The sequence below is a fragment of the Miniopterus schreibersii genome (assembly GCF_964146895.1).
Source record: "Miniopterus schreibersii genome assembly, chromosome: 2".
Taxonomy (NCBI): Eukaryota; Metazoa; Chordata; class Mammalia; order Chiroptera; family Miniopteridae; genus Miniopterus; species Miniopterus schreibersii.
The window spans coordinates 168,138,443-168,162,746 of record NC_138102.1 but is presented as its reverse complement, the minus strand read 5'-3'; the positions used below and the strand labels follow the sequence as shown (position 1 = coordinate 168,162,746).

Sequence of the window (24,304 nt, the reverse complement as noted above, 5' to 3'; positions counted from 1 at the left end):
TGAAAAAAAACACCACCTAGAGGAGTGGAGGAGGTCAATGGGGGGAAAAAGGGCACATCTGTAATACTTTCAACAATAAAGATAAATTTTTTTAAAAAATATATATATTTATTTCAGAGAAAGGAAAGGAGAGGGAGAAAGAGACAGAAACATCAATGATGAGAGAGTCATTGATCAAGCCCGCAACCCGGGCATGTGCCCTGACCGGGAATCGAACCCTGATCGCCTGGATCCCAGGTCGATGCTTAACCACTGAGCCACGCCCGGCCGGGCTAAAGATAAATTAAAAAAAAAAACAAAAAACCTACATGTCCATCAATGTTAAACTAATTAACTAAAAGCTGGAGATTGGGGGTGGGCAAAAATGGGTGAAGGGGGTCAAAAGGTACAAACTTCCAATTATAAAATAAGTTAAGTTGTGGGAATGTAATGTACAGTATGGTGAATATAGTTGATGATACTGTACTGCATATTTGAAAGTTGTTAAGAGAGTAGATCTTAAAAGTTCTCAACAGCCCGGCTGGGCGTGGCTCAGTGGTTGAGCATCAACCTAGGATCCAGGAGATCGAAGTTTGATTCCTGGTCAGGGCACATGCCTAGGTTGCCGGCTCGATCCCCAGTCAGGGGCATGCAGGAGGCAGCCAATCTATGACAACTCTCATCATTGATGTTTCTATCTATCTCTCTCCCTCTCCCTTTCTCTCTCTGAAATCAATAAAGATAGATTTTTTTTTAAAAATAAGTTCTCAACACAAGGAAAAAGTAATTATATGGTGACAGAATTTAACTAGATTGTGATCACTTCAATCAAATCATGATGTTGTACATCTGAAACATTACAATATGTCAATTATACCTCAACTTTTAAAAATAAATAAATTATGGTATTTTCAAACAAGGATATACCATTCAGAAATAAAAAGCTTGGGGAGCTCTTTATGTGCTGACTTAGACTATATCTTCAAGATTTATTAAGTGGGGTCGGGGACGGGAGGGTGGGGGAGAATGAGGAAAAAAGGGAGGACAAGTAATATTTTCAACAATACAGATAAATTTTAAAAGAGATTTATTAAGAAGACAAAAGCAAGGTAGGAAATATCATGTATAAGAAACTACTTTCATGTTTAAAAGGAAAAAAATGTGTGTATATTTCTCTGTGTGTATGTATGGATATATATGTAATTTGTATGTAAATAAAATATTTTTAGAAAGATACATAAGAAACTGATATATATCAGTTATCCCCAAGGAGGGAAGGAACTAGGTAGCCAGACAGGGGTGGAAGAGATACCTTTGTATCTTTTAAATCTTGAACCATGTAAATTACTATCTATTCAAAAAATAAAACTTTTAAATATTATAAAGTAAACAGCAGCCACTAATAAGAGGACCATTTGTATATCTGTGTAATCCTTAGCAGAGGTTACCAATGGGAGGGAGAGTATCACCCCTCCCTTCCCAACCACTCAGCACGGGCTGCCCCAGGCAATCAATTCTGTATGCAGTCACTGCCCTGGCAGAAATGTGGAGCACCTTTAGGAGGGCAGTTTTGATTGAATTCAGTCTAGAGACCTATGTCAGACTTTTCAACCAGTTACACACAACTGAAGTTAGTAGCATCATCTTCAAGAACAAAAATAATAGATACATATCACAAAAACACAGCAAGAGGAATGGTTCTGAGTTGGAAGGATGAGAAAAGATGGTAAAGGCCACCAGGAACCTATGTCAATTCAAAGAACCCTGAGCTGAGTGGTTTAAAGAGAACCAAAGGAGAAAGCAACTTTTTTCATTTTATACCCAACTCTATCATTTGGGGGGGGGGAAAACTATTACAGAAGCCACACATTTTATCACTGTTTTAGTATTTTTCTGTTTTGTTTTATTTTACTTAAAAAGACCAAGAAAAGGGAAGAAAAAAAAAGGGAAAACAATTCTAATGTTTTAAAAAGCACAGGGAGACAGGCTGTCTAGGTATGTATCCTATTCCTTGTCTTTTCTCCAAAGAAGCTTGAAATAGCAAACAAAAGTTTATTTGTAGGATTAACAAAATACATAAGAGAAAATGAGATTCTGATAAAGAGCTAATATAACTGTTTAAGTGTGAAATTTGACTGTAGGTTTCCTGACAGCCACAGCAAAGATGAAAATGTGACTAGTCATATGTTACAGTATTTATTTTCATAAGGAGATATATATCAACTCATCAATGTACTAATTTGCCTACAGATACTTTCCTCCTATCTCAAATACCATCCTGGTCTCAGTTCCAATTTTTGGATCTATTACCAAGCAAAGCACTGCCTTGGACTCATACTCACCCCCATTTCTTCTTCCCGTACCACATACTGGGCCACTTTGAATGAGCTCAAATATTCATTCATGCCCTGCAATTCTGTGTCTTCAGTCTCATCCTGGTTACGGTCCAGCAATCGTTCAATGGCCTTATCATCATAGTGGATAACACTGCTATCCTCTCCCTCTTTGTTGTCTCCTCCTATAAAGAATCAAGGGCCCATACACCCAAAGTCAGCTTCAGCAGCTGCAGTAGAATAAGCAAGTTCCACAGGACGCTAGGTCCAAGTCCCGGGACCCTAGGTATCAAAGATACCCTTTAGAGTGGCCAAGCCCCAAACCAAAACAAGTTCCTGACTAGCTCACCTCCGTCTGTGGCTTCATCCTTGAATAATTCCTCAGTGCCAAACTTGAGGATGTCATCAAGCTCCTGTTTGGACATGGATCCAGTCTTGGAGCCCAGCCCAGGCCGAACCACTAGATGCGTCAGCATCATCTTCTTTTTTGCCACCTGCGTGATACGCTCCTCTACTGACGCACGAGTCACAAACCGATAGATCATCACCTTCTTATTTTGCCCGATACGGTGAGCTCTGCTAAAGGCCTGGAGTTGGGCACAGAACAAAGCCAGAAATTGAAGTAACCATATTTTCCTGCTTTCACTCTTGCCTAGACTTCCACATTATAAGCAAAGTTCAGTACCAGGCAAGAGTTGCAGCTTGCCTTTATACAAAACTTCCTTTTGCACCCCTGCCCCCAGACACCATCCTCTAACATGCTACCCAAAATAGGAGCACAGATAACCCAAACTTTCTGGCTTATGATACAGTGACAGCCATAAAAAACCTCTATTCACTTGTAATAAGTTACTGTATACCAGGCTGCTACCTCTGCTCACCTGAATATCATTATGGGGGTTCCAGTCAGAGTCATAGATAATAACTGTGTCAGCAGTAGCCAAATTGATTCCAAGGCCCCCAGCTCGAGTGGAAAGCAAGAAGCAGAACTGCTGAGCACCCGGTGCTAAGAAAGAAACCAAAATCATCATTAGAAGTGTCTCCTGAATTCCAATTAGTAAAGGTAGAAGGAACGTCAGAAATATGAAACCTCATGAGCCAACACCACAGAAATAATTGTTGTAAGCAAGGTCCACTGATGGATAATGAAATCAGAGTGAAAATCTAAGGAAAAAAAGGGTATCACCACAGTCTCAAATATCAAGATATTTATCAATGACAATGGGGGGGGTGTTAACTTTAAAGTGGAGAAACTCAACAGATACCACTTGAACAAGTGGTCAAGGCTACCATCACCAACAATGGGACATTCACATCATCATGTCCTCCCCCACAATATGATGCACTGACAAGGACACAACCTCACTTCTTAGTATTCTTGCCCAAACTCTCTCATCTCAATCTAAACATGAGAAAACTGACAAACCTAAACTTAGACACATCCCACAAATAGTTGACCAGTAATCATCAAAAGTTATCAATGTCGCCCAGCTGGTGTGGCTAAGTGGTTGAGCATTGACCCATGAACCAAGAGATCATCAGTTTGATTCCCGGTCAGGATGCATGCCTGGATTATGGGCTCGATCCCCAGTGGGAGGCATGCAGGAGGCAGTCGATCAATGACTCTCATCATTGATGTTTCTATCTCTCTATCCTTCTCCCCTCCTCTCTCTCTAAAATCAATAGATATTTTTTAAAAAATACAAAAGCATCAATGTCATGAAATAAAAGGAAAGAATGAAGAACTGTCACAGATAGGAAAAGACTCAACAACTTAATCAATGTGGGATCTGGGCTTGGATCCTGAAATAGTAAAAAGACATTAGGGCCCGGCCAGCATGGCTCAGCAGTTGAGCATTGACCCTATGATCCAGGAGATCCTGGTTCGATTCTTGGTCAGGACACATGCCCAGGTTTAGGGCTTGATTCCCAGTAGGGAGTGTGCAGGAAGCAGCTGGTCAATGACTCTTATCACTGATGTTTCTGTCTCTCTCTCTCTCCCTCTCCTTTCCTCTCTGAAATCAATAAAAACATATTTAAGAAAAAAAAGGACATTAGGGGGGAAACTGGTGACATTTCAATTAACGTCTATAGTTTATTTAACAGTATGATACCAGGGCTCATTTCCTGGTTTTAATAATTGTACTGTAGTTATATAAATTGTTATTAAAAGAAACTGGATGAAGAATATACATGAACTCTCTGTGCTATTTTTGCAACTTTCTGTTTGAGTCCAAAATTATTTTTTTAAAAAAAGAAGAGGTAGTGCCCAGCCAGAGTGGCTCAGCTGGTTGAGCGTCGCCCATGCACCAAAATGTTACTGGTTCAACTTCCAGTCAGGGCACATACTTGGATTACAGGTTTGGATCCCCAGTTAGAGAGTATATGGAGGTCAACTAATTGATGTTTCTCTCTCAAATCCATGTTTCTCTCTCTCCCCACTTCCTCTCTCTAAGGTGAGGATTAAAAAAACAAAATAGCCCTAGCCAGTTTTGCTCAGCTGTTAGAGCGTTGGCCTGCAGATTGAAAGGTCTGGGTTCGATTCCAGGCAAGGGCACAATACCTCAGTTGCAGGCTTGATCCCGGGCCCCAGTTGGGGCATGTGTGGGAGGCAACCAATTGATGTGTCTCTCTCACATCGATGTTTTTCTCTCTCTCCCCCTTCCACTCTCTCTGAAAAGCAATAGAAAAATATCCTTGGGTAAGGATTAAAAATAATTAATTAATTAATTAGAAATTAAATTAAAAGAAGACGTAGTGGCTACTGAGACAAGTCTGCCACTAACTTGCAATATGCGCTTGGGTAAGTCCTGGGCCATCCTGGGCCTCAAGATACAATGAAGGAGATTAAAGAAAATGTTCTTTCTAGCAAAAGAATGAAGACTTCAAAGAAAAAAAAAATCCTACAAATAGTCCAATACATTCTTCCAATCAAGACATTCAGCCCTGGCCGGTTTGGCTCAGTGGTTAGAGCATAGGCCTGCAGACCTAAGGGTCTAGGGTTCAATTCCTGGTCAAGGGCACATTACCTGTGTTGCAAGTTAATTCCCTGCCCCCCATCAGGGTGCGTGAAGGAGGCAACCAATAGATGTATCTCTCTTACATCTCTGTTTCTCTCTCTCTCCTTCTGCCTCCCCTCCACTCTCTCTAAAAAAAATCAATCGAAAAAATATTCTCAGGTGAGGATTAACAACAAAAAAGACATTCCAAACATTTACTCTTCCATATCAATTGATAAAGAGGCAAAAGAACTATACAGAAAAGCAAATGCACAAGAACAAGTGATTGGTCCAAAGACACAGTGAAGGAGAATGCCTAGACCCAAACCACTCCTTCCCACATACCATTGAAGCGGTCAATGGCCTCCTGACGCATGTTCCCAGTAATTCCACCATCAATACGTTCATATTTATAACCTTCATGTTCCAAGAAATCCTCTAGCAGGTCCAGCATCTTGGTCATCTGGAAAAGGAGCCCATTTAATTATGGGAAAGTCAGATGAAAATCCCTTCCCTCGTGTCACTGAGGGTTGTCTACTGTTGTCCCCTAAAGCTCCGAGCCCAGTACACATAATACCTGGGAGAAGATGAGTACACGGTGCCCACCCTCCTTAAGGTTCTTGAGCATCTTCTGTAGCAGCAATAATTTCCCAGATGCTCTGATTAGGGCACTGCCATCATACATGCCATTAGGCATCTTAGGGGCTTCCTGAGGAAAGAAGCAAAGAAGAAAAAACATTGAAAGAAAGCCCAACAGAGCAGTTCCAACCCAGGGAGGAACAAGAGGTAGCACAACATACCATTGCAGCCACAGGAAAGAGATATGGGTGGTTGCAGCACTTCTTAAGATCCATCACTACATTCAGTAGAGAGACCTGGTTGCCACCACCTCGAGCATTGAGTGCTTCAAAATTTCGAGTGAGGATGTACTTGTAGTATTTCCTGCATGGGCAAGGGAAGAAGACAAGTAAGACTGAAAATGCAGTCCTAAGATCTGAGATCTTCCTTCCAATATATCTCACTTTGGGACTAAGAAAACCTTACAAGCACTACTACCACCATCATTTTAAATAAGGTATAACTAACTACGTAAGAACCAAGAGCTCCAGATGCCTGGCATCAGGTGTCTTTAGGCCTTGCTTGCTCCTGTCACCAGATGCCTTGAAGCAGTGTGTGGGGAGGAATAAGGAACACTTTGCAGACTGGCTGACGTTTAACAATATTTGCAAAATGAAGTCAGTATTTTGTCCCTTCCAACTCACTTCTGCATAGGGCTCAACTCCACACGCACAATCAACTCTGTCTTGGATGGCATATTCTTGAACACATCGGCTTTGAGCCGTCGCAACATGTGAGGCCCCAGCATGTCATGCAGTTTTTTAATCTGGTCCTCCTTGGCAATGTCAGCAAACTCCTCCAAGAAGCCTTCCAAATTGCTTCAAAAAAAGAAAGGATAACGTTGTAGAGGAAGAAAGGAAGAAAGGAAAGTGATATAAGAAATGGACCAAAAGATCAGAAGCAGAATTATGAGCCGATTATACATAAACACACACTTACTGAAACCTCTCGGGAGTGAGAAAGTTGAGCAGATGAAACAGCTCTTCTAGATTGTTTTGTAATGGAGTCCCAGTCAGCAACAGCTTGTGCTGGAGTGAGTAACCATTTAAGACCCGGAAGAACTGGTAAAGCAGATGGAGAGAGGTGAAATTCAATGAAAAGAGGGTTCCAGTGTATCTCTGCAGAACTCCAAGCTGTTTCACTGCCCTACACTTCGGTCCCTCCTCCCCAACTCCGCTCCTCTTTTAAGGCCTGGCCACCAAGGGGTATCAGTGAGAAAGAAAAGCAAAGACCATTTTTCCCTTTCCTCTCCTCCTAGGTCTCCCCTTAATGAGTAGGTGGTACTAACAACTAACATTGGAGGCCATTACCTCCCTTCCTTCCACCTCACCTTAGATTGGTTGTTCTTGAGCCGATGGGCTTCATCCACAATGAGGCAGGCCCAGTCAATAGAACCCAAGATAGCCATGTCAATGGTGATCAACTCATAGGACGTCAGCAGCACATGGAACTTCACAGATGCCTCTTTCTGCACAAGACAGCAACCTGGTCACTAATGTTCAAATTCTCCAGTGTCAGCAAACCCAAGGGACTTGGGGATTTTCCCTCCTTCCAGCTGTCATCCTTTTGCCTCCTTGAGACCTGGTCACAAGGAGGCAAAGCAAGCCCATAGCAACAACTCCCCCTCAAGAGTGGTATCCTTCCTCTGAGATACCTTCATGCGAGAGGCCTTCTTGCCACCACGAATAGCATTGTCTTCAAAGGAGAACTCATTCTCTCGGATGATTGCTCGGCTGTCTTTGTCACCCACATAAGTCACCACATACATATCTGGAGCCCACATTTCAAACTCCCGCTCCCAGTTGATGATAGTAGAAAGAGGGGCGCTCACTAGGAAGGGGCCTTTGGAATGACCCTTTGAGGAAGAAGAGAAGAACAGAGTAAGGACTAAGGGGCCATTCCACTACAACCCCAGGGCCCACCTCTACCCCCTGCCCAGGAAACTATCTGAGAACTGGCATGTGCACTGCTAGTCCTACCCTGACGTTCTCTACTATGAAAACGCCCTACCCACTCCTTTCCACAAAACCATACCCGCCATTATAGAGAGCTCAAAACCTTACCTCTTCTATTAGATCTTTCCATACTAATTCCACCCATGGTTCTGCTGATCTCAACACAAACCCATCCCCCCATTACTGAGGCTCTCTGCACCCACCACTAATCCTACCCCTGGTTCCATTCCCCCAAATCTTTCTGTGTACGTGTGTCTATCTTACTGCTATTCAAGGTTAACAATCAATTTTTTCTTCCCTCTTCTCCCTCCTCAGTGTAAGAGAAGACCATGAACACAAAGCACCCCTACAAAAAAATAACAGCCCCAGCTTTCCTACCTCCTTGTAGAGGGAATAAAGGAAGACTGCTGTCTGGACAGTTTTCCCAAGGCCCATCTCATCAGCCAAGATGGTGTCTGTGCCCTGAGCCCAGGAGAAACGCAACCAATTCAAACCCTCCATTTGATATGGGTGCAGGGTTCCACCTGTGGCATCCAGGTATTCTGGCTGTCGCTCATACTTCACTGTTGGCTGAAGGATGAAATAAAGAAGTCAAGAGCTGGCAAGCCCCGGCCTTTCATAAAAGAGCTGCCTCCTCCTCACACATTTTCACTAGGTCCTCCTTCCCTCACTGGTTATTGTAACTGTGTTGATTTAGGATCCTCCAGGAAGCAAGGCAACTAACAACCTATCAGGCAGATGGAGATCTTGTGGTCCCACAGATCTCTGAGGAAAGACATATAGACTCCCCAGCACTACATTAATTCTGCTAGTCAGGATCCACCAGGTAGTCTTATGTCCCCCCATCCCCACTGCTTCCCCCAAGATTCATCTTTTAACTTTAACCATCCGCACGCGCGCACACACGTACACACACAGACCAGAGGAAATGACCCATGAAGGGTCAGAAGATGCAGGTTCCAATGACCCAGGTTCCAATGTTTCCATGTAAAAGCTTGGTTGTATGACTGCCCCACCACCACCAGATAACACTTCCTCAATCATATAAAACACCACCTCCTGGCCCTGGCCAGGTAGTTCATTTGATAAAGCGTCATCCCAATACGCAAAGGTTGCAGGTTCAATCTCCGGTCAGGGCACATACAAGAAACAACCAATGAATGCATCAGTAAGTGGAAAAAATGTTTCTCTCTCTCTAAACATCAATTAAAGAAAAAAAAAACAAAACAGAAACCACCACCACTTCCTATGCTTTTATTTTTCTGATGATGAAAAGATAAAGCAATCATAGTATTTTCTCTGATATACAGAGATGTGGAGAGCAAACAGACTTCACAAAGCATTCTTAGCTATAAATTTATTATTTCCACCATCACTACACTGGAGCACACAAAATACATTGTCCTACCCAATAACTTCTGTCCTCTCACTTCTGCCCCAACTCACATCAACTGTTGGAGTTTCAGGAGGCCTTTCCAACTTCCTCAGCTTCACCTTCTTGAGCTTCTTGCCTGGTCGTCCTTCTTCACCCCTCATTAACTCCCTGAAAAAGACAGACATCACACCGCTGTCTAGGGTCCTTCTCAATAAGAAGCAACTCTACTCCATACCAAGCGACTGACCTGTGATTCCAATAGCTCTGCTTGAACAGGTCATAGTCCTGTATCTCCACATCCTCACTCTCCCAGGATGCCTGGTCATAGGGCAAGTCCCGCCACTTGATCAGGTAGTGGACATGGCCCTTCTTGTCCACACTGCAAGGTTAAGGAGAGAAAATCCTCAGAGCCAGAAGGCCACCCTCCTCTCCTAAGTCAGCCTTGCTCTCAAACATTGCCAATAACGTATGTTACAAACCAGGCCTCTAGGTAGGCCAGACATGTATTCAGAGCCTCCACTATACCAGTCTTTGGACCAAAAATTATCTCTAATCTATAGTCTTCTATGACTCAAATACCAGGATTCAGTCAGTTAATAACAACAGTGTGTTCATCTCTTCCAATTGTAAGTTACTGGTGATGTCCATTTTCATAATCCCTTGACAGTAGCCTCCCAGTGGATATGCTGCCTACCCTTGTATGCCCAAGACAACAACAGTCTGGCCCAGCTTGACTGGTACCTGTGGTTGAGAATTCGATGGATCATCATCCACTCAGGTTTTATCCCATAGCGATAGAAGCGTTCCTCCATCTCTGCAAATTTAGGGTCCTTGTTCTTTCGCTTTCGGCTCTTCTCTTCATCACCACCGAAGTCCCCAGACGGTGGCTCATCCATATCATTCTTCCGCTGATAGTTTCGGAACATCACTTGACAGTGCAGCTCCAACTGCAAGCAGAAAGAAGTCACAAAGGAGCTGCAGTCACTCCTATCCACAAGACTGTTCTTAATACCTTCTCTGTTGTAACCTCCACATCTCCAGGCTATCCAGGTTTACCTGCAGTTCAGACACCCAGGAGCAGTGCCAGTAAGACATGCCTTGCCATTTCACAAAGAACTGCCGCTCTGGCCGCCCCTCCAAGGGCTTGGGGGAGGGAGTATTGGGATCAGCATCTGGAGGCCGAGGCACTGGTGTGGGAGATGGTGGCTGACCCCACTTCCAGATTAGGATCTTCTGGACTTTGCCCTTAAGAGCTGGACACTGAGAGAAGAGATGATCCAACACCAAATCATTACCATGGAGAAGAGATAGTATAGCCCACAGCCTCAACCTTATTCAAGAATTATTAAAATCTCATTGCAAGTAAGATCTAATCCCAGGACCCTTCTTGGGAGAGAATAATAGAATTCCCTCTCCATCTCTGGACTTTATCCAGGACTTGTGTGACATGATCACTCCTATCTGCTTAACGGGTAAACCCTTCCCACATCCCTCACCCTGGCTGGGGTCAGTCACTCACAGTGCAACGGGGACAGAGCCACTCGCCATTGGGGATCTCTGGAAGTGGGGGGTTCAGGCAATGGATATGATAGGAAGAAGGACAGGTGTCACAGCAGAGCAGCTCCCCACCATCCTTGCAGACCCGACAAAATTCCATATGGTGGTCATCCTCCTCTTCAGGGTCTCCCCCAACCTCTTCCAGGATCTCCTCACCCTCCGAATTATCCTCTTTAGCCTCCCACTGGATGCCTTCCTTCTCCTACAGTAAAGAAAAACAGAGTCAGATTATTACCACCCCCCCACCCAAGGCTGAACCACACTCATCATTCCATTGAATGCTTCCCAAAGCCCACATTAGCAACACCACCATTACTCCCACCCAGGCCCAAAAAAGCTTTATCATCCCACCCTTCCTCTTGAGGGTCCCAAAGGGCCACAGTGGCCAGGTACTCACACAATGTGGGCAGCTCCACTTGCCTTCCGGAGCCTTCTCCATATCAGGATCCAGGCAGACCATGTGGTAAGCTCGGGGACAGGTATCACACAGGATGATCTCACCGCCTTGCTGGCACACCTCGCAATAGTCCTGGTGGTCTGTCTCATAACCATCCATAGCAGTCACCTCCTCCTCGCCTGGGCAAGGAAGAGGGAAAGCCCAGTTATTAGAAAAAAACTACCTCCCCCCTCCCCCTCCCCTAAAAATAACCCAACCTCTATCTCCTTAGGGAGATTCTTCCCCAGTCGTTCCCACCCGATCCAATTACATACAGATTCAGAAAAGAAACACACCTTTCTTTTTCTTTTTAGTAGTTCGAAGTTTCTTTCGGCTGCGACTACTACGGCTGGTGGAACCATCAGAAACAGAATAGCTATTGATACTGGCATCATCGAAGTCAGATTCCACATCTAAGTCATCATCCTCACTCTGGAAGAATGAAAAGGAATAAGGTTAGAGGTTCAAGCCAAGGAAAAAGAGAGTGGTAGAGAAAGGAATCCCTCTCTTGCTAGGGGCACTAGAATCCTAGCAAGGATTGTTGTACATGGAACCTAGTCACCTGTTCTGTGGCCAATTCCTCATATCCTATGTGCCTACTATAAAGGCTAACTCCTGACATAAGGTAACATCCTCTCTATCAGATACGGCACCCTCACCAAAGGGATGGGCTGGGCTCTCACCGAGGATCTCTTACGCTTAGAACCAAAACCTCCCAGCTTGATTTTCAGGGGAGCCACTTTTTTGGGTTTAGGCTTCTTGGCATCAGGTATACGAGGGCTGCCCTTAGGCTTCCTCCGAGCATTGGGACCTAAAATCAGGAGAGAGCAAAGATGATCATAAAATCCAAATACACATCATAGGACCGAAGACGGGGAAAATAATAAGCTGGCTTCCCAAATTTCCCTCCTAAGTCCAAAATTCATTTCTCCCTCCTGCCTTCTATCTATGGGCTGACAGAACAGCATTTCCATACTTTGTCTATCTTCACCATCCTAAGCCTACACTAGTTGCCCTCCCACAAGTCCCACTTTACCTTTGCCCTCCTTGGTCTTGGCCTTTCGGATAGGCACCTCCACAGGGGGAGGAGGTGGTGCAACTTCTGTGGCTGTCACCATGCTCTCCACCACAGCCACTGCTGCTGCTGCTGCTGCTGCTACTGAAGCCCCAGAACTGCCTTTGAAGGGGTTGTTGGTACTGAACTCCCGCCACTTTGCACCCAAAACCATCATCATCTTGGAGACAGCAATCTTGGGGTTTTTGGCAGCAATGAGGGGTCTGGTGGAGAAATGAATGAGAAGAGCAAAAAAGAAAAAGTTGAAGAATAAGAAAGGGAAAGAGAAATGAGAAGAGATTATAGATGCCCTCTCCTCCCCTTACCCCTCCTATTTACCGGACAAACTGGCTGAAGGCCTTATAGTTGGTGAGGGTGCGATAATCCTCCTCTGAGAACACATGGTCAATGTCTTCCATGCCCCAGTCTTCCAGAAGCTGAGCAGATGATTTAGGCTCCTGCAGAGAGAGCAAGGTCAAAGACCTGACTCCTAATGCCTACACCTGCTAAGGGAATTGAGTTGAAACTAAGGCTTGCAAGATCAGAGGAAGAGAGCTAAGAGGAAATCATTAGAAACAGGTGGGAAGAAAATGTTCTAATGGGCAGTAGAGTGTCTGGGAAACAAAGGACAAACGTTAACAAACAGTACTGAGAAGAGAATAGAGATCCACATACCTTTGAATCATCATCATCGTCATCCTCCTCTTCTTCCTCCTTCCGCTTAGATTTGCTCTTCTTTTCTTTCTTAGGTCCAAGCTTCTTCTTCTTCTTCTTGCCAGGAGTATAGTCGCTGCCCTCACTGTCTGAGCGCAGAGCCACCTCTTCCTCCTCCTCCACAAACTCTGGCCCCTCCCCAGAGCTGTCCCCCAGCTGCCGGCATAAGAGCATACGCTGGAGCAGGGAAGGGGGGAGAGGGAGACAGACACACACATGCTACACACATGCTGACCTCAGGACAGCCCTAAGGCTTGTCCCCAGGACTGTGGCCTGCCACTCCAGAGGAAGAAACAGATGCCCCCAGCCCTTCAACCCTTTTCAAAGCTCCTCCCTTCTTCCCATTCCCCATAGCATCTGGTCACCCACTCACCTCCTTTTTTTGGCGCTTGCTCTTAGGGATTTTAGGGTCCCGAGGTTTCTTAGGTTTTTTCTTTTTCTTGAGCTTTGGAGTCTCTGCTTCTGACAAATCCTCTTCTGGGTCCTCTTCGTTTTCTACATATATTTGGCAGAGAGGAAAGCAAGGGAAAGATCAATAGCAAAAGGTTAGAGCCTAATCCAGAGGCTTTAGATATTATTTCTCCACCTCTTGTCCCAGATTCCACTAAAGAGACTGCTATACTCTCCACAGAAGGAAGCCGAGACTCAGGACAAAAAACAGACAAAGAGAGAGCTGTAGAGACCCGAAACAGGCCTGCCAAGCCAGACCAGACCCACCACGGGCAGCTGTCCAGACCCCTGCCTCCTCTCCCTCATTCCTAACAGGAATCTTCTATATGCTTATCTCCAACGTAGCTAAATCAAGCTGCTTAGAGTTAACCAAATAGTACAAATAGGTCTAGTCCTCCTGTAACTGGCCACCAAGTATTCTATAAAGCAGGGAATGAGAATGAAAGATCCTACCCAGATGGCAAAAACTATGGCATACACCTCACCACATTCCCAGAACAATATCAGTTCAGGGGCCCCAGAAACCACACTTTTCACCCACCCTTTTGGGTCATCCTAGCTCAAAACAACCAGAACCTCCAAGTCCCAGGTTCTGTTGCCAGCCTAATCCCAAACATAATTTCCTTTTCCCATCTCCAGCTCTACTGTTCCTCCCCAGCTTCTCCTGGGTCAGTAGCCTCTTCTCCCCAGGGGCCCAAATCAGCCCAGCTGTCACCATCTCCTCCACCACCACCCCCAATCCTCCTCCCATCTGGCTCCACCTCCAGCCCTGGCTGGGAGCACACACAAAGCCTGGGGTAATACTGAGAGCTCCTGGGCAGGGATAGGTGGGAAGGGGCACAGAGGGGGAGGAGAAGGCCAGGAGGCAGCTTCCTTTGTAACAGACATTCACACCAGCACACCAGCTCCCTCCTCCCTCCTCTTTCTCCTTCTTCCCAAGCCACCCCCGCCCAAGGAGGGGGGTAGTGGAGAAGGGAGTGGAGAGAAGGAGGGAGTGCCTCACCCACTGAGGAGAGGGAAAATGGCTCCTGACCGCAAAAGCCAGCCCAGGGCACCCAGCTGCCAACATAGGACAGACAGGAAGTGGCAGGGGAGGGGGAGGGGGTTGAGAGGTAGCTGGGGAAAAACTACCCTCACAGAAGACTTGCCAAATTATTACCTGGCCCCAGGTCCAAATGCCACCTCTCCTAACACCTCCTCTGGGATGACACAGTTCTCAAGCACCTACCCTGACATCCAAGGCAAGGAAACCCAAGACAAACATGAAGGTAATACTATGAGAGGGACTGGGTTACTCCCTCAATCATAATTATTTTTTCAATCATCAGAGCTAAGATTTAACAAAGGCTCAGTGGAACTGTGGTCAGAGCACACAATCTTCTCCTCAAATTTCTGATACCCAAATGATTTACCACGAGGAATGGGAGCCCAGAAAAAGTCTCTAAAACTCAGTTTCCTCACCACCCCCACCCAGAGTCCAGGCCACAGATCCTAGACCACTTCTTGCCACCTTATCCAACATTTGGAAGTCATCTCACCAAGAAAAAAAAGCAGTGCTTAGATAGTGGAGAACAATATACTTCCTTCAATCCTACACATGCTCTTAGCTCCTGAACCCCATAACTAGTCCTAAAATGCCTCTGGCTCCACCCTTCCTGAGCAAGGCAGATACTAGGGAACATGAGACATTAGGCTGGACAAAGCACCATCAGCCTTCCCCCAATCGGCCCAGGATCAGGCCAGGCACAAGAAAGCCCCTCCCATTCCCTTGGGAATAGAACACCAGTCTGGATCTCACTAGAAAGAATCATTTTCTTTAAGGACTTCTCAGTAATCCCTATGTCCCCACCCAACCCGGCTTCAATCAGCTACATCTCTGGGGTCTTCCTCTTCACTAACTCCATAATTGCTGGAAGTGGAGACAAGGACAAAACCATGGAGGCGGAGGAGACATCGTCCAATCCACATAAGACCCCCAAACTTCTCAGGCAGATAAGGCACTGACATGACAAGCAGTAAACTGGCTGAGACATAGAGAAGGATTTGGGAAAGGGGCAGGAATGGGGTGTGGCAAGTGGGAAAACTGGGTCATGCTACAGCTTGGGGCAGAGTTCATCTGGAGAGCTCATACAGCTCCCAACAGACATGGGGGCAACCTCAGACCAAGGGGCCAGCAGGAAGCCAAGATGTGCAATCAACATTGGCTGGATGGCACTACTTCTTCTCATGCCCCTCACATAAAAGATGGAATCACCTTATCACCACTACCACTCCACCACCACCTTGGGCAACGGCACAGAAACCTGCCACCCTGCACAGTGAACAGACTCAAGCCTAAGTTTCTTATCCCAACAGCTGAAGACTCAGTAACAAGATTGACTGCTCTCCAAAGTGGCCTCAGGTGGAAGTGAAGACTTCCAACTCAGAAAATACCAAATGTGGAAACAACTCTCTCCCAGATCACCTCAATTTGCTGCTAGAGCTGAGAAGACAGAAAGCAGAAGTGAACGATGGTCCATAGGAAACAGAAACAGGACCAGCAGGCTCCAGAATGAAAAGAAAAATATAAGTGGAGAGGATGAAGAAATGGCATATAGAAAAAAATGGAACTAGAAAAAAAGATCAAGGAAACAAGCAGGTGACTTAGCTGGGGGCTCTGAAGGAGAGAGGCAAGAGAGACATCCGCTTAGAAGCATAGCATCAATCATCATTTGGGGGTAGACAAGGGCTACTCCAATAAGGCAGGGTAGTTATAGCCATACAGGTTTGGCCAGTTAAAGGAGCCACCCCAAAATACAGATAGCACAACCCCCAACACACCTACGCGAACACTTCACACCATCAGCCCAAACCCCAGGCTACCTGCACAGAGGCAGAAATCTCTAGGGGAAAAAGCCAGGATGATGTCCATTTGCCTGAGGAGGAGGGGTGGCCAGGGTGTCATCTCCCTTCTTTTATATCTCCTAGTATCAATCAGGCTATTACATTCTACCCCTAGCCCCCATCATTCCCCCAATTCAAAACATTCCAGCGATCTGTCTGGCTAAAAGCGCTCTAGATCCCAGCTAAGCAGCGCAATTCAAACTTCAGACAGTTGAAACAGCACAGAAAACTGGTAACTGATCAGAAGCTAAAAATAATCAGATAGAGAGTAACCAGCACTCCCTCTTTCCTTTCCATAGCAGCAACCACAGGATCCTAACTAGCATAGATGCCCAGCTGGTCTCATCAAAAGGCAATCTTCAACCCCCTCCCCACCATCACCACCACCACACAGCCTCCAGGGGTCCCAGCTACCTGCACCTGCATTCCTCCAAGAACCCACACAAGGCAATGCCTGCCAGCCCAGAGAGCTCCCTCAACTGGGAACTGCATAGCATTCCTGAAGATAGTGCAGCAAGCTTGCATCTCTGTCCTCAGAGCCCAGGAGGCACATGGCTTCCACCCCTCTCCCACAAGAGCTCCGCAGAAGGGAACCACTCCCTTCGGATGCCCTCTACCTCAGACTCTGCAGAGAGCGAGAGAAACTAAGCCCGGTCTCACCGGAATCACTAGGGAGGGCCCAAATGCCTCCTTCCTGCCCTGGGCCCTTGGGGAAGATGTTACCTGGGTGGGGTGGGGGCAGGCTGTTGTTCAAAAGTGCATCCATATCCTCCTCCTCACTGCCCGCCGAGCAGGGGGACGGGGAGCCCAGGCCCGACGCCATCCCCTTCCGCTCCCGGCCAGGGAATTGGCCCAGCTGCTCGTGCCTGCGGCCTGGGGCCCTCTACACTGGCCCGAGTCACTGTGCGGGGGAGGGGGGGGAAGAGAGAACAGTCAGTGACGCGCACTGTCCCCCTCCCCCACCCCACCCGCTCTTTCCGCCCACCACCACCGGCCCCCCCACCCCAGCCACCCTAGCGGGGCACCCGAACCACTCAGGCTGAACTTAGTTCCACACTCCTCGGGGGCAGCCCGGAAGCCGGCACCCCCACTGGAGCCCCCCAGATGAGAGGCAGCGACGCCCCCGAGGGCAGACTGGTGCAGGCGTGGAGAGAGGGGAAACGGGGCTGGACCAAGCGGAGTGTGACTAGGGGAGGAGGGTCCGAGTGGCCGCGGCGCGGGGGGGCCGGGGGAGGCGGCCGGCGGCGAAGCGCTCGGGGACACAAGGTCACTTGGGGGTGGGGGGGCGCCTCCCTGCGCCTGGGGAGGGGCCAGTCCCCACACAGGGCAGCTCTCCAAAGGCTGTCCTCTGAGACAACTCAGGTTCTCCCGAGGAGCGGCGAGGACAAGGGGGCGTGGAAGCTCAGGCGCTCCGGGGGGCTGCAGGCAGGAACTTGGGGGCCAGAGGGCTCCCACCGGGCAGGGGGTCGGGCCACGTGTCCCGGGGGGCAAGTGAGCAGAGTGCCAGGGGGCGGGCGCCGGGCATTGTGGGAGACCAAGCCCGAGGTGGGAATCGCGGGGAGCCAGACTCTGGCCGGGTTGGAGCGGGGGAGGAGGGCTGGCGCCCTGCAGGGGAGGGAGAGGAAGGGTCGGCTCCTCCGGGCAGGGGGCGGTGCGCAGGTCTGGGGAAGCCTGAAGAACTAGCGAGTGAAGGGATGACCCTCGGGGCTGGTCGGGCTGAGAGGGACGTCTCTTTGGGAACCCCGCGCTCTCCTCACCCCGGAGCCGCCGCAGGTCTCGCAGGGTCCGGCCCGGTGTCACTCCCGCTCCGGCTCCTCCTCGCAGCGGCCGAAGGGGGGAAAATGGCTCCGGCTCCGGCGTCGCCTCTTAAAGGGCCCGAAACACCGGCCGGGAAATCCCACCGCACTGGCCCCGCCCCCCCACGGACAGCCCATAATAACCTCAACCAACTCCAACCCCCCCTTCCACTACCGCCACCCTCCTCCCTAGGTCTCCCGGGCAACCCCCGCCCCCTCGTCGCTCTGGCAACCATTGGCCACGCCCCCTCCGAGCGCGCGCGCGTGTCACCGGGGCAACCACCCACCTCCTGGCCATCCCATAATACACTCGGACACCACCACCACAACCCCCCCACACACACACATACTCCATACACATATGTACCAAGGCTGTTGACACCTTATGATATTGCAGATCTTTTGCAACTAACCCTTACCCCCCAGATATCCCATAATAGGCATTCTTTGCCAACTTCTTCACTGTTGGCTCTAATGCTAACATCCCATAATAATTCGTCACCTTTCCCTCCCCATGGCCATCCCATAATAAGCACCCGCCCAGCACTTCAGCCTCACAACCCATAATACTTGTCCCCAGTCCCCACAGACATCCCATAATAACCACTCTTTATCCACCCCCAGTTTGATATCCCATAATAGTCAGAAACTCACCTCCCCACACACACTACAATAAGGGACACTTAGACCTCCTCCCACGCACATCCCGTAATAATCAGTCTCCCACTTTCTATACTGACATCCCATAATAACCGACCCCCTGGAGCTGCCCTCAACCCCTGCAGGCTAGGGTCTAGAGCCTCACACTACCATCCTCAAGAGCCTTCACACACTCATTCCAGCTCCACAGCCCGCAATAGCCACTCCTATCCTACCAAAGAGATATCCCCTATTGTCACCTTACAGACTGACATCTAACCTCCTTTCCTTTAACACTGAAAAGATAGCCCATAATTTTTACTCCCCCACCCATCCCTTTGGCATCCCATAATAACTGAAAGGCACCAGTGGTCAGCCAAACATACCATAATACTCCCAGCACAACCCATAATGCATCGCATCCCATAATGCTTCATCTCCACCCCATCACCCCTATACCTTTCCAGCCAGGCATCCATAATATTCGTATTCATACCTCCCCCCATCTCCAGATGCTGTCAGTGTCTTCTAACACTTAGAGCAGCCAGGGTGAAGTAGGCTGCACAAATTGCCCTGTCCTTGCCCCAGCTTGTACACACTTCATCCCTTTCTGGGCCAGAGTATTATCCTGGCATAAATAAAGCTTCTTGATGTCTAGAACAGACCCTAACTTCCCTTATCCCATCATTTGCAGACACTCAGGAACTGAGAGTCAACCTAGAACCCCACCCAAGCCCACCAAAATCCAGGTATCTCCAGACATTTAGGTTACACCCAGGTCTTAAGTTTTGGGTAAGACCAACCAAATACCATGCTGGCCATATGAGCTATTTACATAAAGTTTAATTCACCTCAGAGCATCCCCAAATAAGTACAAACTCCCATCTAAAGACTATCTCTCAACATTCCAGCAGTGCTCTCTCCACTCCACCCCACCTCCCCAGGTCAGGTGCTCCATTCACCAACACCCCTAGGCCACTCCCATGGATGAACATCCCATCATGATGGGAACTGAGGATCCTGCTATATACACACCAAGAGCCAAGACCTATTCTGCTACTCACATTCATTCAACAGATGCTGACAGAGTACCTAGCAAGGCACAGAGCTGGGAGCCATGGGAAATGCAAGGACCATAGGTACCTCCTTCCAACACGCATAAACAACAAAATAAACTATGAGACCAGATAGAATATCTAGTGTCAAGGGAGAACAATTGAGTGCTAGTTCCCAATATACTGTTATAGAGAATAAAACACATCCCAACTGGTCTCAGGAGAGATCACATCCCAGTAGAGGTTCTTGATAGTCCTTCTAGAGCAGGAGTGGGGAAACTCTTTTCTGCTAAGGGCCATTTGGATATTTATAACATCATTCTTGGGCCATACAAAATTGTAAACTTAAAAATCAGCTATGAAAAGAGCTGCTAGATTATACTGAATTTCGAGGCAGGGCCAGACCAAATGATTTTGCGGGCCGCCTATGGCCTGTGGGCCGGATGTTCCCCACTCCTGTTCTAGATGCTAGAAGGTATTCCAAAACAGATGGATGGTCAAGATAATCTCTCTGTTCCCTACATATTAAGGGATTTTTATTGGAAAGTGATGTTCGTCCATCTAGCATTTCTAATATGAAAATTCTATAATATCATCATGTGCTTCCTTCTTGAGTGATACATCAACATAACAAAATGGTCATCCTCATTCTTGAACACCAATTTCTGCTTACCCTCAATGTCTCATGTTTTTCATTCACTTTCTCTTGTATCCTGAAGTCTCATAATACTTCCAACTTCCCCATCCTCATTTCATTGAGGCCTCATTCTCTACCCCCCAAAAAACCCCTTTGTTCTATAATATTCACCATCTTCCCCTCCACGTGTTCAAGTCAACATTCCAGGTGCCTTTATTCAACTATGCCACAAGGTAGCCTCCCAACATATCCATCCCCTTCCCTAACTGTGCCTTACTCTGCAGCCACCCTGGGGACCCAGCCTGAGAAAGCTGGAAAGCCCAATCTTAAAACCCTTTGGCCCTCAGAGAACCTGAGCCCATAAATCTGTCACTTTTCCCTTTTCCTGACCCCCATAGAACCAGGACCTGAGTGAAAACCAATGACCCACCACCACTGCCTTGCTGCCCCCTACCACCATGCTGACCCTAAGCGTGGGTCTTCCTCTGCTCTCTTGTGCCTTTTTCCCAGAAGTCCAAGACCTATGGCGGTGGGACAGGTTGAAGAGAAACGGGAACTTCCTCCTAGGAGGGGCCCTTCCTGACCAGAAGTGAGTGGGACGAGCTTCATACCATCTCTACATTGCCCTTCTGATCTCACTTCCTTAGAGAAAGGGCCTGGCCAGATGATTTGCCTCTCCTCTGGGAGCCATAGGACTGGAGAACTGGCGAGGAGAAAAGAGTTCAGGAGAGACAAAGCTTGCTTCTGGAAATCACTATCTCTTTGCTTCTAAGCAGAGTACCAGAGACGCTGATAAGTCTTTCCAGCAGCTCCTGCCCAACTTAACTCCCTGGTCCACACTTTTGCCACATCCATCATGACATGCAGGCAGTTTCCCCCATTCCACAAGGCTGCCATATCTTCCTCGTTAAGTTTTCTTAACTTCAAGATTGGGCCTCATTCATTTGTGCAGACCCTCCCCATGCTTATTCTGAGTACTAAGAAGAGCCTTTTGCTCCTCATCTCGGGGAAAGGAGGCAGCTCTTTTAAGATATCATAATGTGGGCATACCTCCTTTCAAGAAGTTTCTCCTTCCTATATAGAGCTACCAGACACCTCTTATGTCCTCGTCTCTCCCCATTTCTCCAGGGGATCTAGCCTACCTCTGGGCCTCAAATTCCCTTCTGTAAGTCTCCATCTGCCCTTTTCTTCTCATATATATAGCAGATTACTACAGCGATTCCTAATATAAACCAGGAAAAGAGTTTTATAACTGGGTAGCCACAGCCTCTTGCCTGTGATGACAAGCACTGGTGGTGCCTTTTGTGCACCACAGCCTTCTGACCCATCCCTACAGGTTCAGGTTCTATCCACTTACCCTCTTGCTCCTCTTACTCCCCACCTCTTCCTCATACCACAAGAAAAAGGTTAAAGTCCTTTCCTTTCCTCTTGAGTTCCAGAGAGGGCTAGGATGTGTGTGTTTGTGTTGCTTTTGTGGTCTTTATGCATCTATGTTCTCCCCCCCCCCCCAGTTCCAAGCTACCCTCCCAGATAAATTATAAATAAACCACTAGCATGATTGGCCCATAGGGACTAAGGGTGGGAAAATCTCCTGATTAATGTATCCAGGGGAACAGCCTCTCTAGTCAGTTACCTTAGAGTTTTGTTTCCATCCCGTGGTACAGAAGAACCTAGAATAACAGAGTGGTCCATGGAGTTTTCAGCACATGCTTTGTATGTAGTTCCTCCTTCAACGTCCCTGTTCTGTGTGAGCCCTGGAAACTCTGCTTATAAGAGATCTAAGGGACCAGAGTTCTCCTGCTCTGTCAGAAAAAGTGATTTGGGAAGAAAAGCCACAGTGACAGTGCATTCTGATGGCTAGACAGGTAGTGCAGGGTTTGGGGGGGGGGATGTATGGGCCAGGAATTTGTCCCACCCCAGCCTCTATTCCTTGGATGTAACTGCAAGGTGGCAAAGCTCTCCTGGCCCATCACCCCACTACCTCAGCTATGGTCTCAGGGGTCAAATCCAGGAAGGCAAAGAGGGAGAGGAGTACTTGGGTACTGTGGTCACCCAAGAGCACTGCTCCCTTAGGTGTGCCACACAGCTGGAACCCAGGCGTTCACACTGTCAGTCTAGTACTTGCAGGCCCTGGACTCAGCAACCCTGCAGCTCACAAACTGTGACCATAAGGACCCAGGTGTCCAGGTTTCAGAGTTGGCTAGCTCTAGTCTGCCCCAGGGGCCCCTTCAAACAGCTGTCACCCAAAAACCTCTCCAGCCAGTTCCTCTTGCCAGGCCTCAGGTCTGGCTCCAAGGCTCACCCACCCTCCCCAGCTCCTGCCCTCTTCCTTCCTTTCCTCCCGCCCCCCCCCCTTCCCAAAGCTTCACCTACCTAGGACAGCCCCACCCAGCTGTGCAGGGCACATCCCATAATAATCCTTTTTCTTGGTAGCCCCCACCCCCCCAAAAAGGAGAGGCGGCCATCCCATAATAGCCACCCACAGGAGACATTCCGCGGTGACCGCCCCCTCCCTGCAGAGCTGCCGGGAGCAGCCATCCCATAATAGCTGGCCGCCTGTTTTACTGGTTACGGCTGTGGAGGGAGCTGGAGAGGAAATAGAGGGAGGGGGAGGGGAGAAGGACCCAGGGCCCCCACTTTGAGGAAGGGAGGGAGAAGGGGAAGGAGAGTGGTCCAGGGGAATAGGGAGACACGGGGACCCCGGGGAGGTGGGAGGTGTGGTCCACTGGCCACCACAACCCTGCTTTGGGGCTTTCTCCCCATCCCTAGGGGCTGCCTTTTCCCCTCAGGGCCCTGAAGGTGACTGCTAGTTAGGGGAGATGCCTAGGGTGGGTTGAGGTGCCTAAAGTGTGTGTGTGTAGGGGCGGGGTGCTGTATTTCAGGTGTTCCCCTTGGGCCGTTTGAGAAAGAAGGCAGACCTTAGAGAAGATGGCAAGAGAGTAAGGGATGGGGGGGGATTGGAGAAGAGCTTCTCAGGCCCTCCCCATTCTGCACCACCATCCCATAATAATCCCCCCAGTCCCACTCCCCCTCCCACACACGACATCCCATAATATCTTCTGGAGAAGCAGTCCCCGCAGTAGGTACAAAGAGCTATCCCATAATATGCTCCCCCACCCCCACTCGTCACCCCCCCAACTTGGCCCCCCCTCAGTCACATGCAGCCGGTGCCATCCCCCGCTGCTCCCCCCTCTGGCCACCGAAGGCCTTGCCAGCCCATAATACTCTTGCCTCTGGTCGCAGGAGGCCTCCAGCCCATAATATTCCCTTCCACCACCACCCCCCCTTCCCGCCCCGCACCCCTTCCTCCCGCCTCCAGTTGGAGCCGGGCCTCACCAGCCCATAATATTCCCCAGTCTCCTAAGGCTGTTCCAGCCCATAATACTCTCCCTGTCTCCTAAGGCCTCTCCATCCCATAATACTGCCAGACGCCTGACCTGTGGGCCAAACCCCAGCCCGTTCCACACATCGAGGCTGTGTCAGCGCCGCCAGTCTCCCTCCCTGTCCCTCCCTCCCTCCGCCCTCTTCGGCGCTCAACCTCCCAGGCTCTCTCCCGCCCTCCTGCCCTGGGCCCCTCTCCCGGCCCCACCCTGTGGCTGCCAGGGCCCTGACTTCCCCTCCAGCCTCCTCTCTTGCCCTTTCTCCTTTGCTTGGTTCTTCATCCCATGCCCCCTATCCTCTCCCACTCAGGCACTTTCCACCCACTTCTCTGTGGGTGGACTTAGGTCCAGTGGGGAGAGAGTGCCCCCAGAGGGCAACAGGCCAGTCACTGCCCCTGAAAACTGTCTACTTAATCTAGCACCATGGAAACTCACTCAGCCTGC

At 48.5% G+C, this 24,304-nt stretch overlaps 1 protein-coding gene across 11 annotated transcripts in view; it reads right to left on the bottom strand.

Annotated features, from left to right (window-relative positions):
- CHD4 (chromodomain helicase DNA binding protein 4) overlaps nucleotides 1-18,376 on the bottom strand; it is a 28,904-nt gene extending 10,528 nt beyond the window's left edge. For 3 of the 11 annotated variants that reach the window (XM_081127430.1, XM_081127435.1, XM_081127436.1), the window contains exons 1-25: nucleotides 18,111-18,376; nucleotides 17,077-17,254; nucleotides 13,394-13,515; nucleotides 12,982-13,197; nucleotides 12,646-12,764; nucleotides 12,289-12,530; nucleotides 11,936-12,063; nucleotides 11,549-11,684; nucleotides 11,214-11,392; nucleotides 10,779-11,018; nucleotides 10,316-10,519; nucleotides 10,001-10,206; nucleotides 9,507-9,638; nucleotides 9,331-9,427; nucleotides 8,263-8,454; nucleotides 7,584-7,784; nucleotides 7,260-7,397; nucleotides 6,869-6,990; nucleotides 6,574-6,747; nucleotides 6,112-6,253; nucleotides 5,889-6,020; nucleotides 5,657-5,774; nucleotides 3,194-3,318; nucleotides 2,662-2,899; nucleotides 2,322-2,497 (exon numbers count right to left, since the gene is read on the bottom strand). In XM_081127430.1, coding sequence (XP_080983556.1) covers nucleotides 2,322-2,497; nucleotides 2,662-2,899; nucleotides 3,194-3,318; nucleotides 5,657-5,774; nucleotides 5,889-6,020; nucleotides 6,112-6,253; nucleotides 6,574-6,747; nucleotides 6,869-6,990; nucleotides 7,260-7,397; nucleotides 7,584-7,784; nucleotides 8,263-8,454; nucleotides 9,331-9,427; nucleotides 9,507-9,638; nucleotides 10,001-10,206; nucleotides 10,316-10,519; nucleotides 10,779-11,018; nucleotides 11,214-11,392; nucleotides 11,549-11,684; nucleotides 11,936-12,063; nucleotides 12,289-12,530; nucleotides 12,646-12,764; nucleotides 12,982-13,197; nucleotides 13,394-13,515; nucleotides 17,077-17,176 — 3,879 coding nt within the window. In that variant the 5' untranslated portion in view covers nucleotides 17,177-17,254; nucleotides 18,111-18,376. Of the gene's footprint in view, nucleotides 1-2,321; nucleotides 2,498-2,661; nucleotides 2,900-3,193; nucleotides 3,319-5,656; nucleotides 5,775-5,888; nucleotides 6,021-6,111; nucleotides 6,254-6,573; nucleotides 6,748-6,868; nucleotides 6,991-7,259; nucleotides 7,398-7,583; nucleotides 7,785-8,262; nucleotides 8,455-9,330; nucleotides 9,428-9,506; nucleotides 9,639-10,000; nucleotides 10,207-10,315; nucleotides 10,520-10,778; nucleotides 11,019-11,213; nucleotides 11,393-11,548; nucleotides 11,685-11,935; nucleotides 12,064-12,288; nucleotides 12,531-12,645; nucleotides 12,765-12,981; nucleotides 13,198-13,393; nucleotides 13,516-17,076; nucleotides 17,255-17,398; nucleotides 17,422-18,110 lie in introns of those variants that run through there. The other 8 variants (XM_081127434.1, XM_081127437.1, XM_081127439.1 and 5 more) reach the window with 5 other exon arrangements.
- Nucleotides 18,377-24,304: the final 5,928 nt, after the last annotated feature.